This window comes from Bison bison, unplaced genomic scaffold (genome assembly GCF_000754665.1).
Source record: "Bison bison bison isolate TAMUID 2011002044 unplaced genomic scaffold, Bison_UMD1.0 scf7180017864329, whole genome shotgun sequence".
Classification (NCBI taxonomy): domain Eukaryota; kingdom Metazoa; phylum Chordata; class Mammalia; order Artiodactyla; family Bovidae; genus Bison; species Bison bison.
In genome coordinates, this window is record NW_011494901.1 from 1,705,807 (window position 1) to 1,724,116 (window position 18,310).

The window sequence follows — 18,310 nt, forward strand, 5'->3', positions numbered from 1 at the left end:
CGAACTCCTTTTCCTATTTGGAACCAGTCTGTTGTTCCATGTCCAGTTCTAACTGTTGCTTCCTGACCTGCATACAAATTTCTCAAGAGGCAGGTCAGGTGGTCTGGTATTCCCATCTCTTTCAGAATTTTCCACAGTTTATTGTGATCCACACAGTCAAAGGCTTTGGCATAGTCAGTAAAGCAGAAATAGGTGTTTTTCTGGAACTCTCCTGCTTTTTTGATGATCCAGCAGATGTTGGCAATTTGATCTCTGGTTCCTGTCTTTTCTAAAACCAGCTTGAACATCTGGAAGTTCGTGGTTCATGTATTGCTGAAGCCTGGCTTGGAGAATTTTGATCATTACTTTACTAGTGTATGAGATGAGTGCAATTGTGTGGTAGTTTGAGCATTCTTTGACATTGCCTTTCTTTGGGGTTGGAATGAAAACTGACCTTTTCCAATCCTGTGGCCACTGCTGTATTTTCTCATCTGCTAAAAAAACTTTTTCTAGAATGATGCTTAATTTAGAAAAGGATTAAGGGAATTAAATATTAAATAATTTATTTTATGAACAGTTTTCCTTAGAGCATATTAAACTGTGTCAGGTAGAAATCAAAGGCCTATAAAATATACTTGCTTTTAAGCCTAACTATGTCATTTCTTTTCCTGGCTAGATGTTGATGATGGAGACACAGTGACAGATTTCATGGCTCAAGAGCGAGAACGAGGCATAACTATTCAGTCAGCTGCTGTCACATTTGATTGGAAGGGGTATAGAATCAATCTTATTGATACACCAGGTATAGTGCTGTTTCAGCAGTACAGAGGTGCTACATTATTTTGAGATTTTTTTATTTGTGTGTGTGTTTAATCATGGTAAAAAACATGTAAAATTCACCATCTTAATAATTTTTAAGTGTACCATTCAGTAGAGTAAGATTGTTCACATTATTGTGAAATAGATCTCCAGAACTTTTTCATTTTTTTGAACTGAAACTCTGTACCTTTAAACAGCTTCTCTTTGTCCCTTTGACCTCTGGTAACCACCATTCTACTTTCTAGGTCTATAAGACTGACTACCTTAGATACTGCTTATAATAGAATTGTACACTATTTGTCCTTTTGTGACAGGCTTATTTCACTTAGCAAAACTTTTTAGGGTTCATCTGTATTGTAGCCTGTGACAGTACTTCCTTCCTTTTGAAGGGTATTCCATTGCCCATAAGGAAGACATTATGGGATACATACAAAATTTTGTGTATATACAGAAATATATGGTGAATATTTGAATACAAAAAATTGATGAATATTTGGGTTGCTTCCCCCTCTTGGTTATTGTGAATAGTGCCCCTCTGAACATGGAGGTCTAAATATCTCTTTGAAATTATCCTTTCAGTTCTTTTGTGTATATACCCAAAAGTGGGATTGCTGGATCATGTGGTGGTGGTTGTGGTTGTGGTTTAAAGATTTTAGGTGTTATATTTCTCATCTTTTTCTTAGGTCATGTGGATTTTACCTTGGAGGTTGAGCGCTGCCTGCGAGTGTTAGATGGTGCAGTGGCCGTGTTTGATGCCTCTGCCGGTGTAGAGGTAAAAAATATTGCCAAAGTAAAGGTAGAAAGTATTATTTTTTTTAAAAAGTAGAATGCATCAGATTGATTTAACTATAACCCTTTATTTGGTAAGCTGAGATTGATATTATTATAGCCCTTTATTTCATAAGCCCAAATTGGTGGTATTATAACCCTTTTTTGGTAAGCTCATATAAGTCCAATTATGATGAAAAGAATTTGGAATAATTTGGAATTTAATATTGAGATGTGATCTCATGTACTTCAGAGTAAAAGGAAAGTAAAATTTACTTTTCTGTAGGAAATAATGAAAGTTGGTTTTGAGAAGAGCTGGATTCTTACTTTCAAGCTAACAAATTAGTCTGCCATAGCTTTATGGATTCTGGCAGAAGACATAAGATTCCTGAGTCAAGGATGAAAGGCCGTATTAGTCACCAAAATAGCAATATCCAGAGTATCAACATTTCCTTGTGCTGATTCGTCAAGCCCTAATTCCCTTAGGGTGACAAAAGAGAGGTCCGGTGACAGCTGCATGCAGTGGGACCCTGTGTTTAATGCAGGTATTTTATAATGGGCCTTAGACATGCCTGCTCTCTGCTCTGAACGGATACATTATCTTCCAGGGCTGTAAGCCTACCTACCTTTTCTCTGGAAGGAGACACTAGCTGCTGTCTCTAAACTGTTCACTATACAAAATCTAAAAAGATAGTCTGGAACAAAGGCAGTCAGTGCCTCCCCTGATAAAACATGCAGAAATATGAGCAACACATGAAGGATTTTCTCCTAAAACTTAATGTAAATCTCTTTGAATAAATCCTGAAAATGATAGTAATAATCCTTAAATTATTGCTCCTGGGGTCTGTTATGTTTTCTTTAGCTGTTATTTTGTTTGTTTTGTAATCTCAAGATTGGCTTTACCTTGAATATAGAACCATATTAGTTCTTCTTATCTTAAGATTATTAAAAGTGGTATCTTAATTAAGGGATCAAAATCAGCGTACCCGAAAATGGGACAAATCGACACCATGGGCCTCCTGATGTGAGGCACTAAGAAGGGTATTGTTTTCTGGTAAAAATGTTTGGCTCATAGTGTGAGAAAACAGACTAACAAATCTAAATTGAAAGACGTTCTTCAAAACAGCGGGCCAAGGCTTTTCAGAAATTGAGAGGAAAAATATAAGGAAAAAACATAAGGAAAATGAATGATTGGGGTTGGGGGGAGCTGGGAAACTGTTCTAGATTATAGAATTCTAAAGAGACAAGAAGACTAAATGTAACATATCCTTGTCAGTGGAATCCTGAATCGAAAAGGTTACAAAGGACGTCTTTGGGAAAATCAGAAATTTGAATATGAAGTACATATATTAAAGTATTGTATCAGGGGACTTCCCTGGTGGTCCAGTGGTTGAGACTCTGCCATTCCAATGCAGGGAGCATGGGTTCTATCCCTGGTGAAAACTAAGATCCCCCATGCCACAGGTGCAGCCAGAAAATTTTTTTAAATGTCAACTTAAATTTCTCTGAATGTGGTCTTTGTAACTGATTATGTAGGAGAATGTCCTTATCCTTAGGAAATGCATGCTGAAGTATTTAGGATTGAAATGTCATGGCACCTGCAATGTGATCTGATGGCTCAGCTCCCATCCACTCACAGATACACACATGGTTTTAGTTTGGGTGCCAAGATGGGATTAGATGTAGAAGAGATTTATTGGGGGGAATAAAACAGGAGAAAGAGAAGTGGCAGAGGGTGTTCAGACCACAGGACAGGCTTACACCTGTGAAGGAGAGGGGTAGGAAGGGGGATTCGGGAGGAAGAGTCTCAGGCTATAGCACAGTTACAAAAGAGTTTGACTATACCCTGGGGAGTCTTCAAGACAAAGTCACCTATTAGAGGAACCCATGTCTTGTGGGAATAGACCTACATTATTACTCTGCTGAACTCGGTCATTAGCTGGGAACCGCTAGGCCCCAAGAAGGGGGCCCTTGGAAGAACATGGTGTTGGTCTAGAAGGCTAACAGTTGGGACCATCAGTTAATTGTGCTGTACATGGTAGTTTCATGTGGCACATTTTCACACCCACCACACACATAATGTGTACAGAGACATGTGTTTATATAGAGAGAGAAAAAAGGCAAGTGTAACAAAATGTTAATATTTGGTAAATCTAGGTGAATGAAGAGTACATCGATATTTATTGTACTGTTCTTTCCCCTTTTTTATAGATTTGAAGTGTTTCAAATGAAAAGTTGGAGGGGAAATAAAACAGTTATTGTCTGTCCACCTGAGGACCCCTGACAGACAGTGATATTTGCTTGATATAAAGCCTGGCACTGAGGTCTGAGGTTGATTATACACTATTATTTGTATTTCTTTGAGTCACTTCATTTCCTAGTGGTTGCATCCTTCCTATCATTATAATTCTTTACAGGCATTTGACACTTAATCATTCAGATAGATTACATTATTTACAAGATTGAAATATGCTTAGTAGGAAGTTTCTGAATTTGTGATGCAGGAGGCTATTTGCTAAAATAGTAGATGAGCTTTTAGCTGGCAGGTGGAGTGATAAGAGTTTTATTTCTTAATATGTTTTGTTTCTTGGGAAATTTATAATGTATATTCCCCCCTCCAACTCACATAAAAATTAGTGGGGCCACCAGGTAACAATTCTTAGAGAAGACACAGGAAACAGAAAACAAAATGATTCATTGGACCTCATCAAAATTACATGTTTGAAACTTAAAAAGAAAAAAAACTGTGGCGGATTCATTTTGATATTTGGCAAAACTAATACAATTATGTAAAGTTTAAAAATAAAATAAAATTTAAAAAAAAAAAAGAAAAAAAAACAAAAGCAAGCCTTAGACTGTGAAAAAGATGTATAATGCTAGATAAAATACTGTAAGAATGCTAAACTTCCAGAGTGCAATAACATCTGATTATGTAGAGAGTATTATTGTCTTGAAAGTATGTACTGAAATTTTCACAGTAGATGTGTATGACCAAGGACTTGTATCTAGAAGAACTGCATGTCAGTAATAACCCAATAAAACCTAACAACCCAGTTAAAAAAAAAAAAAAAGACAAAGGACTTGAATCAAGGATGCTTCACCAAAGAAGCAGGTGAATGGCCAATGAGCACATGAAAAGATGCTCAGTTTCATTGGTCATTAGGGAAATGCAGATTAAAATTACAATGACCATTTCATACCCACAAGAATAGCTAAAATTAAAAAGAATGATGGCAAATCTTGGTTGAGGATATGTAGTAATTGGAACTCTTACACGTTGTTGGTGGGACTGTAGAATACTGTACCCATAGTGGAAGACTATTTGGCAGTTTCTTGTAAAATTAAGTATACACTTGTCCTTATTGTTGTTCAGTCACCCAGTCGTGTCCAACTCTTTGTGATCCTGTGGACTGTTGTAGCATGCCAGGCTTCATACAGAGGAATTTAGCAGTAAAAATTAACCAGTATATGCAACAATGGGAATGAGTGTCAAAAACATTATATTGGGTGAAAGATGCTGTGCTATTTATATGAGGTTCAATAACAGGCAGAATGAATCTTGGGACATAAAAGTCTCTAATGTTCTATGTGTTCTATCTCTTCATTGGGGTAGTAGTTACAGAAGTATACACATTTATCAAAATTCATTGAACTGTACTCTTAAAATCTGTATACAGTTGACCCTCAAACAGCATGGGTTTGAACTTCATGGGTCTGCTTACAAGTGGATTTTTTCCACTAAATAGGTGCTTCAGACTCCATAAGCCATTGTTGGTTGAATCTGCAGATGCAGAACTGCAGATAAGGAAGGCCAACTGTAAAGTTATAAGTGGACTTTTGACTTTGCAGAGATTTGCACCCTAATCCCTGTATTGTTCAGGGGATAGCTGTATTTTATTGTATATTAAGTTTTACCTAATAAAACAAATGACAAACTGGTTTCTATTTTAACAATGTCAGCACATTAGGTTTTTAAAAGTCTAGACTCTACACTGCTGCTGCTAAGTCGCTTCAGTCGTGTCCAACTCTGTGCGACCCTATAGACGGCAGCCCACCAGGTTCCCCCGTCCCTGGGATTCTCCAGGCAAGAACACTGGAGTGGGTTGCCATTTCCTTCTCCAATGCAGGAAAGTAAAAAGTGAAAGTGAAGTCGCTCAGTCGTGTCCAACTCTTAGCGACCGCATGGACTACAGCCCACCAGGCTCCTCTGTCCCTGGGATTTTCCAGGCAAGAGTACTGGAGTGGGGTGCCATTGCCTTCTCCACGAGGCAAACTGTTTATATTTAACACGTACAGAAAGTAGAATTAAAAGAAGCCAAATAAAAAAGCATATGAGAATTGTGACTTAGAAATACAGGTGTTGGCTTCCTTTCCCCTCCTTAAATTTTCTTCAGTTTACATGAGTATTCAAACATTCACAGTAAAAATACTTGATTTTTGTCATAGTAGCATTTTATAGTACATTCCTGTTTATTCTTTTCACATTACAACTGTCTGAATTAATTAAGGCAAAAGTCCATATGGCACAGATCAGAAAACTGATGAGTTCAGTATTATATGATGTTACCAAGTATGATTGTTACCAAGTAAGGTGAAGCCTAAGAAGCTCTTGTGATTCTTGGTTAAGTCCTCTTTCTGTGACTCCCAGTACTTCTCGGTTGTTCATTTCCTGTGTCTTGCACCCTGGTTCACCCAAAGTGTTCTCGATGGAAGCATAATCTTCGGTCATCCTAGATCATTTTCTTAGCTGTTTTAACCTGACAGCGTTACTGTGGGTCCAGAGGCATATGTGCAGTAGTGCTAGCTATGCTAGAGTAGGGCTCCGTTCCGCTATAGTGCAGGCCGAGGTTTGCTTATTTCATGTATAGTAACAGTTGTTTTTGTCAAATATGTGTTTTTTTCCTTACCTTTGCTTTAGGCACAAACTCTTACAGTATGGAGGCAAGCTGATAAGCACAAGGTACCTCGAATCTGTTTTTTAAACAAGATGGACAAAATTGGAGCAAGGTATTTAAAATGTGTTTCTTTGGCTTATCAAAGTGAGAATATTTAATGCACTACAACTTTAATTTAGAAGCAGATATTCCCTATAAAGTATAATCTATTTCATGGTATCCCAATTCAATCTATGGTATCTATTCCATGGTATCCCAATTCAATCCATGATACCTATTCCGTGGTATCCCAATTCAATCCCATTTAAAAAAAATTCAAAGCAGCTAATAGATAAAGTAACAATGTGGGATTAATAGAGAGCTGATAGATGATGAAGTGCTCTGATTCTAAGGTAGAGAGGCTTTATCCTATTTTTTAGGCTCCTGCAGAGTGATGTTTTCTGATTCCACTGGCTCTATTTAGAGTTGTATGGCTGAGTCCTTGTATTGCTGAATGGTGCTCCTGTCATTGCTAACGGTAGAGGGTAGAGAATTGTTTCCTATAGTTGCCTCAGTGAGTGATGTTCTTCCTTGTCCCCTGATTTTCTTTAGCTACTGGGTAAAATGCTCTCAATGAAAAGAAACTAGGAAGGAGAACATAGGTGTTTTGAGACCCGCATATAGGGCAAACCTGTTAGTGCTGAGACGTAGTGGTAATTCTGCAGACTTAGAGTGGTGATCCTAAATGGATACGTTATTCTGAGAACAGAACTCAGACAGTCAAGAATGTATGAAGGATTTGGAGAAAATGTGAAAGGGCAAGAATTAAGAATTCTGATGATTTTGGGGAAATGTGAAAGGGAGCAGTCCTGATCTGTGGTGCGAGAGTGACAGAAACCATAAACCGTGTCTCTTCTAATACCACACAGGTATGCTTTGTGTTTCTGTCACTCTGTATAGTAATTCTAAGGCTGCTGGTTTAAAGGACTTGCGTCCTGATGAGTAAAAGCACAGCAACCTTCAAAATGTGATAGACTAAAGTTCTGACCATTTGCTGTTTGGAGTTCCTTGAGATTGATAGAAGTACTGCCTGTACTGACTGACAGAACCTATAATGATGGGAGGGGGATGCCTGGATACTAGGTTGCTGCCCAAAGACATTGGGACCAGAATGATCTGCATGTGTGTATGAATCAGCCCTCATGCCAAAGATGGCATGTGTTTTATAGGTAGTCAGCCCTAGTGTTAGCACAGAAATGAACAGTATAGCATATGATATGAAGAATGCCTGAGATAAAAGCATAGAAAAATCAAGCTGGCTCTTGGAAGAAAGTGGGTAGTCATGTGTGATAACAAATGTATTGATACTTGTTAGAAGAAAGAATCTTTGACTTGTAATCATAAATCTTGCATTTGAATCTTAACTCCAATTTATTCTGTGTGACTTTGATGAATTCATTTAATCTTAACCTCAAACTTAGTTAAATGAAGCTCACAATAATAAAATGCCCTAAATACACGTGTGGCAGAATTATGATAGATTCTTAATCACTTTTATCTGAAAAGTGAAAGTGTTAGTCACTCAGTCATGTCCGACTATGTAATCCCATGGATTGTAGCCTGCCAGGCTCCTCTGGCCATGGAATTCTCCAGGCAAGAGTACTGGAGTGGGTTGCCATTCCCTTCTCCAGGGACTATTAATCTGAAATTAACATTAAAAGATTAGACAAGATGTCCTGTGGAAAAATGTTAAATGGTGAACATTAGGAGCAATTTAGGGTTATAATTTTAGAGAACATTCTTAAATCCTATTTTAAGAATCTTAACATTTTTAATTTTTTTACAGTTTTAACTATGCAGTTGAAAGCATCAGAGAGAAGTTGAAGGCAAAACCTTTGCTTTTACAGGTTGGTTGGTTAATATTTGGTTTAATTAATATGAACAGATCCTTCTTAGTTTCCTTATCAGTTTATTGTGGTATTATTATATACATTTTTGAAGCTATCTCAAATCCTTTTGGAAGAAGTTAGGATATAAGTAAAAATAGATTTCGATTATGATGATGATAAGAGACATTTGGGAGTGAGTGGGGGAAGTTTTATCACCAGTATAGTTTTAATTGAGTTCTAATGATCATTTAGTAAAATGTTTGTCTGTCTCTGACTTACAGTTACCAGTTGGTGAAGGCAGAGCTTTCAAAGGAGTGGTGGATGTAGTACGTACAGAAAAACTTCTTTGGAATCCCAATTCAGATGATGGGAAAGACTTTGAGAGAAAACCCCTCTTGGAAATGAGTGATCCTAAATTGCTGAAAGAAGCAACAGAAGCAAGGAATGCCTTAATTGAACAAGTAAATACTTTGAGTTTAAAATTGCTTAAATATCTAGAAACTTTAAAAAATGTTTACTGTGACATTTCATCTAAATTTACATATAGAATATATAAAGTATAATACTGTGAACACCAGTGTAATCACCACCCAGCTTAAGAAGTAGAATATTAGCAATATTCTTGTGTCTCTGTGTGCTACTTCCTGTTCTCTCTCCCTTCTGCTAATCATCTACCCCCTCCCACCACCTTGATTGCAGTATTTATCTTTCATTTGCTTTACTTTATAGTTTACCATAGATATATACCTCATTTTCCATGTTTTTGAATTTTACTTAAATGAAATGGGGCTTCCCTTATGGCTCAGCTGGTATAGAATCCGCCTGCAATCAGGAGACCTGGGTTTGATCCCTGGGTTGGGAAGATCTCCTGGAGAAGGTAAAGGCTACCCATGCCAGTATTCTAGCCTGGAGAATTCCATGGACTGTATAATCCATGGGGTCGCAAAGAATCAGACACAACTGAGTGACTTTTATGTAAATGAAATGATACTGTTTGTATTTTATTACATTTTTCAACATGTTGGAGATTCATTCATGAGTGATGTGTGGTTACGCTTCATTCCTTTTCAGTCTTCTATAGTGTCCCAGTGTAATATTATCCTACAGTTTATTGTCTGTTCTCCTGTGAATGGACTTGAGGTTGTTTCCTCTTTTGTTGTTGTTATGAGCAGTGTTTCTGTGAACATCTTGGTATGTATCTCTTTGTACACATTGCAAGAATTTGCTAAATATAGGAGTGGAATTGCTAGGTCAAAGAGTATCATCTTTTTTACATTAGCAGATGTCCTATATAGTATTTCCATTTTATAGGTGAGGAAAGCTTAGAGTGCTTTAATAAGTTGTCATATAGCTAATGAGCAGCAGAACGGGAATCTGAACCCAGACTGTCCTAGTTAGAGCTAGAGCTCTTACCTGTTTTGCTATACTCTCTAATTTGAGGTGGAGGGGGCATAAAAAGAACACAAGTGGAATCAGTAATTAGATACATAACTGGTTCCCCTCTGAGGTGTTTTGACTTGTACCAAAGAGCTCTCAGGGTTTCCCTGGTGGCTCAGACGGTAAAGAATCCGCCTGCAATGCGGGAGACCTGGGTTTGAACCTTGCCTGGAGAATCCCCATGGAGAAGCCTGGCAGACTACAGTTCATGGAGTTGCAAAGAGTCAGACACAACTGAGCGACTAAGCGCATGCATGCGTGCACACACATACCTCTACCTATCAGTACACACACACACACACTCACCCTTCTACCTATCAGTACACACACACACTCACCCCTCTACCTATCAGTACACACACACACACTCACCCCTCTGCCTATCAGTACACACACATGCACACACCCTTCTACCTATCAGTACACACACACACACACTCACCCTTCTACCTATCAGTACACACACACACTCACCCCTCTACCTATCAGTACACACACACACACTCACCCCTCTGCCTATCAGTACACACACATGCACACACCCTTCTACCTATCAGTACACACACACACACACTCACCCTTCTACCTATCAGTACACACACACACTCACCCCTCTACCTATCAGTACACACACACACACTCACCCCTCTGCCTATCAGTACACACACATGCACACACCCTTCTACCTATCAGTACACACATACACCTCTACCTATCAGTACACACACACACACACGCACTCCTCTACCTATCAGTACACACACATAAACACACACACACACACACACACCCCTCTACCTATCAGTACACACACACACACCCCTCTACCTATCAGCACACATACACACACACACACACCCCTCTACCTATCAGTACACACACGCACCCCTCTACCTATCAGTACACACATACACACACACACACTCACCCCTCTACCTATCAGTACGCACACACACACACACACACACACACCCCTCTACCTATCAGTAAACCTAAGAAGGATTTTGTAATATAGTTGAGGAGCCAAATTACACTTGCATGTATATCTCTCAGTGTTCCAGAACATGTTAGTATATAATGAAAATAAGGAAAATTTGAGATGACTATCAGTAGATAGTAATAAAGTATTCATTACAAGGAATACATAGATATGTATAGAATTAGAGAATAACAGCATATCACACCAGCTAGGATAGCTACGATCAAAAAAAAAGTTGGCAAGAATGGGGAGAAATTGTAACCCTTGTGCACTGTTTGGGGAATGAAAATGATACAACTACTATGGAAAACAGTATTGTGGTTCCTCAGAAAATTGAAAATAGAATTACCATATGTGTTAGCAATTCCACTTCTGGATATATGTCCAAACAAATTGAAAGCAAGCTCTCGAGCTATTTGTACATCCTTCTTCTTGGCAGCATTTTTCACACAGCCAAAAAGTGGGAGCAACCCAAGTATTCTTCAGCAGATGAGTGGATAAAATGTACTATATATACAGTGCAATATTATTCAGCCTTAATAAGGAAATTCTGACATATGCTACAACATAGATGAACTTTGAGGCCATTATGCTAATTGAAATAAGCCAATCACAAAAAGACAAATACTGTAGAATATCACTTACATGACGTATCTAGAGTCTTCAGCATTATAGAGACAGGAAGTAGAATGATAATTAACCAGGAGCTGGGGGGAAGGGAGAATGAGAAAGAGTTTGTTTCATGGATATAGAGTTTTGGTTTTGTGACATGAAAATGTTCTGGAGATTAGTTTTATGACCGTGTGGGAATATACTTAACACTATTCACTTAGAGATGGTTAAGATGGTAATTTTATGTTTGTTATATTTTACCACAGATAAAAAGTTTTAAATTAGAGAATAAGGTTAGTGCAACTAGAATCAACTTCGTGTGTTCCAAAGGTGAACAGCAATGAAAAGAATATTATATACTTACATATGTTCTGGAAGCATAGTTTGAATTGGTTATTTAAATTTCACAGTAGCCTCATGGGATAAGTCCTAGTATTATCTCCATGGGTAACCAAGAGAAAGAGGTGACATAACTTTTTTCTTTTCTTTTTTTAAATTTGTGTTTGCCGGCACTGAGTCTTCACTGTTGCATGCAGGCTTTCTCTAGTTGGGTGAGCAGGGGGCCACTCTTGCAGTGCGGAGGCTTCTCATTGAAACTCTTTTGTTAATTTTATTATCAGCTGAATTCTCCTGTCACATAGGCAAATGATTAGGAAACAAATATGAATGAGGTTATTTATGTTTTTATTATTGAAATGATACTGTGACCCTCTCAACTTAAATTTATTCCCTCAGTGAAGAATTATAAACAAGATGTATTCTTTTATTTAGAAGATACGATGAACATTTAAAATATCAGAGGATTGTGGTATGTTATTTCCCCGACCAGGGATCAAACCTACGCCCCCTGAATTGTAATAACAGAGTTCTTACCACTGAACTGCCAGGGACGTCCCCTCCAGATCTTTTTTAAACAGCAGTCCATTGTATATATTGTCTTTGGCTATCAATCATCAATTTTCTCTTATTTCTCTTGAGTACTCTGAGTAGGTAGTACTGTATTGAGGTGCTTTATCAAAAGGCTCTGCTTCCCATGAGTTTAGAAAACTCATGAGCTCATATCTTCAGTTTTCAGTCTCTTTGCTTTGAAAGAAAATCTCTAAAAGATGTGATGAGTTCCTTCGCCTGGATAAGTTGGACTGTGTAACTATCTTGAAATATTTGGGTAATGGATGTTTATGGTGTATAGACCTATAGTTGTGATAATGAATGCAAGTTACAGAACTAAAGCCTTTCCTTATAGGTTGCAGATTTGGATGATGAATTTGCTGACTTAGTTTTAGGAGAATTTAGTGAGAATTTTGATTTGCTACCAGCCGAAAAGGTAAATTTTATTAATCATTTACTTCTGACCAAGTTTTACTATTTGGATGTGGTTTGATGACTATTGTAGATTTTTTTATTCAACTTTGGATATCATTAGAAAATGCCGACTTAAAAATTAGAACAGTGTTAAAAATTAGAGAACATTGTTCATTTTCTGTATCCTTTTCCTTTCACTGTGATCATTTCACTAGTAGTAGGGAAATCACAGATAGAAATTTGTTTTTTGTTTTTAATTTACTGATATTTCAGACTACTATAATGGTCATTTTTCTCAGAACATTTTTTCTGAGTCTGTTTTAATTGTTAGTGGAAACTTACTCTAGATCTTCCCAGGTTTGGTTTTTTTTTTTTTTTTTTTCTGGATTTCTTATGAAATACATCAAACCAGAGAATTGTATTTGAATTATGACGGATTTATTCAAGGTATTTTTGTTTTTTTCTGCCAGGAACCTTCTCCCATGAACAGTGTTTAAGTGGTAATGTGTTTTAAGTTGACTTCAAGATGAGCCCAGCAAATTCGCTTGGTTATTTTTCATGGAAAGAGTTAACGAAAAACACAAGATCTGTAGATTAATTTTGAGCCATTAGAAGTTAGAGGTGTAAAAAATGTTTTTTCTTTTGCATGAAGTGCTATAAGTTTGAATTTTTTTCTTGTTTAGTATTTGAATGGTTAGATTTGATGTTTACTATACCATATAGTCACATAATATGATTTCTGTTTTCAAAGAGTTTACAATATAGAATGAAGTTGAGCCACCATTCCTCTTATCAATAGCTTGCAAACACATCTGAACTTTTCTTGATTTTTGTGATCTTTTAAAAGTTGTTTCTAACTTTGGTACACCTCATTTTTGCCTTGGATTTTATTTAATGTGGATTTAATTCATTTGAAGAAACTGGAATTCATATTTCTAATTTCTAACAAGTTCTTCTGGTAGACTATCAAGGTTAAATCACAAGTAATTAACTCACTTTTTCAAGAAATATTTTTATTCAACTACTTTATTTTAGGCACTTTTCCAGTTTTTGGTGATTTAGTGATGTTTTATGGGATTTGCTATAATGCTTATATAGATTTTACATTCTAGTGGATTGGGGGACAGACAGTAAACTAATAAATATATATCTAATATACCAGATAGTGATTAGTGTTATTTACAGTGAAAAATAAAGAATAAGCCCATAAAGAATGATGGTAGTGTGCTGAGGAGTGATATTTTACATGGTTAGTTAGAGAAGTCATCTGATTCTGAGATATTTTGGTGGAGACCCACTACACATAAAACATTTATATCTCTGCTTTATAGCTACAAACTGCAATACACAGAGTAACACTGGCTCAGACAGCAGTGCCTGTGCTTTGTGGAAGTGCCCTGAAAAACAAAGGGGTCCAGCCCTTATTAGATGCTATTACTATGTACCTGCCTTCACCGGAAGAACGCAACTATGAATTTCTGTAAGTATAAAAGTACATAGATTAAAATCTTACAGGCTTGAAAAGATAGGTAGACAGATAGGTCTTAGTTTTCAAAAATGGTAGTTGAATCACAATTTTTGAATAACATTGATGAAGAATATTACTGTAAACAATATAATGTAGAGTCATTGTAATTTTTACTTGAAAGGGATGTTTGTCATCATCTCTTGTAACCTGCTGTCTTGAAGAAGGCGCTAAGAATGTGTGACTTCTTTGCTGTGTAAAAGTAAAAGTGTTGACCCTTCCATCTTAGTCTGAAAAAAAGAAGTAGTACACTGGGGGTGTTTGATAAATATGCTATAGATATATTTATATTTACTCTGGATTTCAAGATTTTCCATAAGCTCAAAATATTTTGTGACTGTAAGGAAAGGTCTGTTGTTTTACTGCTCTTGTGCCTAACAGCTTTGTCCTTGGTAATAAATCCTCTAAAATCTAAGTGAGCTTTGTGCATAATGGCAGACAGAGGTGGACTTTAATCCTGTTAACTGGAATCTGAGTCACTTTTCATCTCTCTCTGTTGGAAAGGCATTATAGCAATGTGATGATGAGCATGGACTGTGTACTACTTGAATTTAAATCTCAGGTCTTCCAAGTTGCTTAACCTCTCATCTGTAAAATGCAGAAAATGGAATTTATCTCATAGGATTGACAATAGAATAAATGAGCTAATATTTATAAAGCACATAGAACAGTTCCTAGTATATGATCAACTCTCTATATAAGGAGTTGTTAAATAAAATTTGGAGAGAACAGGAAAAACATTAGAGAAGCTCAATAATAGAAGTGTCTAATCTCCTGAGTCATGGACTCCTTTGAAACTAATGAAAATATGGAGCATTTTCCTCAGAAAAATGTACCTATGCACAAAATTTGGCAATTTGAGACAAATTCAGACTTTCTGAAACCTCTCAGTGAACACCAGTTTAAGGACATCATTCTGTAAGTGTTGGTGTTGTAAACAAGTCCAAGTTTATAGTGTAGATTTATATGGCTATGCAGCTGAAGAAAAAGTGGGAGGAGAGAGTGAAAGCCGTAATTGAAAAGTACCTTCTTGTTTATCCTTTATGGGGTTTTAAGAAGTGGTGTGATATTCCTAGGTGTATTTTTTGAGGGGGGATGTCTCGGCAAGAATTATTTGCTAATAGAAGTAATATTTGGAAGAGAATCCATTTTTTGTTGTTGTTGTTGTTTTCCAGTTTTGAAGCATTAATGGTAAGATCTCCAATAAGTAATCTAGTCCAGTGGAGGAAGAGAGGTACAGAATACATTATTTAATTGTCCTGGGTTACTAAATCAGAAGATAAGAGTAATCTTTGGAGGACATTAAGTTTATGCAGTGATTCTGATCTTACCTATATAGATATATAGGAGGTGTATTTTAAAGGCTTTTCTGGAATTTCTCCTTGATTTTTAGGCAGTGGTATAAGGGTGACTTGTGTGCCCTGGCATTTAAAGTCCTCCATGACAAGCAGCGAGGCCCACTGGTTTTTATGCGCATATACTCAGGCATGCTAAAACCCCAAACGGCCATCCACAATATTAATGGAAACTGCACGTAAGTAGAAGCCTAGGTGATTTTCTAAAACTTCTTATTTCTAAACTCATGTCTTTGTACTTTTACTAACACGAATCATGGTTTTACAGGGAGAGGGTAAGTCGTCTGCTTCTGCCATTTGCTGACCAACATATAGAAATCCCTTTACTGACTGCTGGTAACATCGCTTTGACTGTTGGGCTTAAACATGTAAGTGACCAAATGGTTTCTGTAGGAAATAACAGCTTAAATGTTTAATTAAAAGTACATGTTTTGTCATAGCAAAAACCCATAAACAATCCAAAAGCTATCAGTAGTGGAATAAGGAATATTGTAGTACATTCATCAACATAGTCAAATCTCAAACATTTAATACAGAGAAAAATAAATTATGGAATGCTATAAACACTATGGATTATCTTCATATAAATTTCAAATCCAAGTAAAATAAATACATTATTTATGGATACATACTTATGTTTTAAGTTTGTATTAGATAGTGTTATTCTCATTAGGTTTTTTGCTATCTTGATAACTTCAGAAAATGTAACTTTATAACTGATTATGTAAAAAGTGAAGATATTTTTCCAATGAAGTCTTGTAAGGGCAAGAATTTTTGTCTCTTTTGCTCAAAGATAAATTTGATTTGCCAGATGAATTTTAAATGTATTTTTGTTGTATGTGTGTTTTATTGTTGTCCTCCTCTAGCAGTGTTTTATTGTTAGAATTTACTATAGCAGTGTTTTGGATAGAATTAGTCTATACGTTGAATTAGCTTTAGGAATGTACAGTTACAATAAGCTTAGTGAATTTGTCTCTTTTAGGTTTTGATGAAGAGAAAGTGCTACACTGAATTTGTCTTTGGTTTTCATGGTTTTGGTGGAAGCTGAGTGCTTGCCTGTTGTGTTCATGCGTCTTGTTTGCTTGCAGACTGCTACCGGGGACACTATTGTCTCATCCAGGTCCAGCGCATTAGCTGCATCTCGTCGAGCCAAAAGGGAGGGAGAAAAGAAGCAGAAAGAAAACAGTGAAGCAGAGAGGCTTTTATTGGCTGGCGTGGAGATTCCAGAACCTGTTTTCTTCTGTACCATAGAACCTCCATCAATGGCTAAGCAGCCAGGTACAAATAATCTTGGTGCATCAATTAACTAGTGCTCTGACAATTTAGATAAAATAGTTAACATTTTACTTCAAAAAGTTTTTCATGTCATTTTATGTCATTGAGTTCAGCATTTCAGTTCAGTCGCTCAGTCGTGTCCAGCTGTTTGCGACCCCATGGACTGTAGCGCATCAGCCTTCCCTGTTCATCACTAGCTCCCGGAGTTTGCCCAAACTCATGTTCATTGAATTGTGATACCATCCAACCATCTCATCCTTTCTTGTCCCCTTCTCCTCCTGCTTTCCATCTTTCCCAGCATCAGGGTCTTTTCCAGTGAGTCAGTTCTTCACATCAGGTGGCCAAAGTATTGGAGTTTTAGCTTCAGCATCAGTCCTTCCAATGGATATTCAGGACTGATTTCCTTTAGGATTGACTAGTTTATCTCCTTGCCACACATGGGACTCTCAAGTGTCCTCTCCAACACCACAGTTTAAAAGCATCAATTCTTTGGTGCTCAGCTTTCTCTATAGTACAACTCTCACATCCATACGTGACTACTGGAAAAACCATAGCTTTGGCAAGACGGACCTTTGTTGGCAAAGTAATGTCTCTGTTTTTTAATATGCTGTCTAGGTTGGTCATAGATTTTCTTCTAAGGAGCAAGTGTCTTTTAATTTCATGGCTGCAGTCACCATCTGCAGTGATTTTGGAGCCCAAGAAAATAAAGTCTCTCACTGTTTCCATTGTTTCCTCATCTATTTGCCATGAAGTGATGGGACCAGATGCCATGATCTTAGTTTTCTGAATGTTGAAATTAAAGTTGGCCCTTCCTGTACTTGGTTCCTCCATATCTGACTCTGTATATAAGAAGACCTGCATCAGTTCAGTTCAGTTCAGTCTCTCAGTCGTGTCCAACTCTTCGTGAACCCATGAATCGCAGCACGCCAGACCTCCCTGTCCCTCACCAACTCCTGGAGTTCACCCAGACCCACGTCCATCGAGTCAGTGATGCCATCCAGCCATCTCATCCTCTGTTGTCCCCTTCTCCTCCTGCCCCCAATACCTCCCAGCATCAGAGTCTTTTCCAATGAGTCAACTCTTCGCATGACGTGGCCAGATTATTGGAGTTTCAGCTTCAGCATCATTCCCTCCAAAGAAATCCCAGGGCTGATCTCCTTCAGAATGGACTGGTTGGATCTCCTTGCAGTCCAAGGGACTCTCAAGGGTCTTCTCCAACACCACAGTTCAAAAGCATCAATTCTTCGGTGCTCAGCCTTCTTCACAGTCCAACTCTCACATCCATACATGACCACTGGAAAAAGCATAGCCTTGACTAGACGGACCTTTGTTGGCAAAGTAATGTCTCTGCTTTTTAATACACTGTCTAGGTTGGTCATAACTTTCCTTCCAAGGAGTAAGTGTCTTTTAATTTCATGGCTGCAGTCACCAACTGCAGTGATTTTGGAGCCCCAAAAAATAAAGTCTCACACTGTTTCCACTGTTTCCTCATCTAT

At 37.4% G+C, this 18,310-nt stretch overlaps 1 protein-coding gene across 5 annotated transcripts in view; it reads left to right on the forward strand.

Moving 5' to 3' along the window:
* GFM2 (G elongation factor, mitochondrial 2) overlaps window positions 1–18,310 on the forward strand; it is a 53,294-nt gene that overhangs the window by 14,680 nt on the left and 20,304 nt on the right. For 4 of the 5 annotated variants that reach the window (XM_010853531.1, XM_010853534.1, XM_010853535.1 and 1 more), the window contains exons 6-15: window positions 656–781; window positions 1,482–1,570; window positions 6,485–6,573; window positions 8,287–8,347; window positions 8,611–8,790; window positions 12,601–12,681; window positions 13,991–14,139; window positions 15,578–15,718; window positions 15,808–15,907; window positions 16,628–16,817. In XM_010853531.1, the coding sequence (XP_010851833.1) occupies window positions 656–781; window positions 1,482–1,570; window positions 6,485–6,573; window positions 8,287–8,347; window positions 8,611–8,790; window positions 12,601–12,681; window positions 13,991–14,139; window positions 15,578–15,718; window positions 15,808–15,907; window positions 16,628–16,817 (1,206 nt within the window). The remainder of the gene's footprint in view (window positions 1–655; window positions 782–1,481; window positions 1,571–6,484; window positions 6,574–8,286; window positions 8,348–8,610; window positions 8,791–12,600; window positions 12,682–13,990; window positions 14,140–15,577; window positions 15,719–15,807; window positions 15,908–16,627; window positions 16,818–18,310) is intronic. The other variant, XM_010853533.1, reaches the window with a different exon arrangement.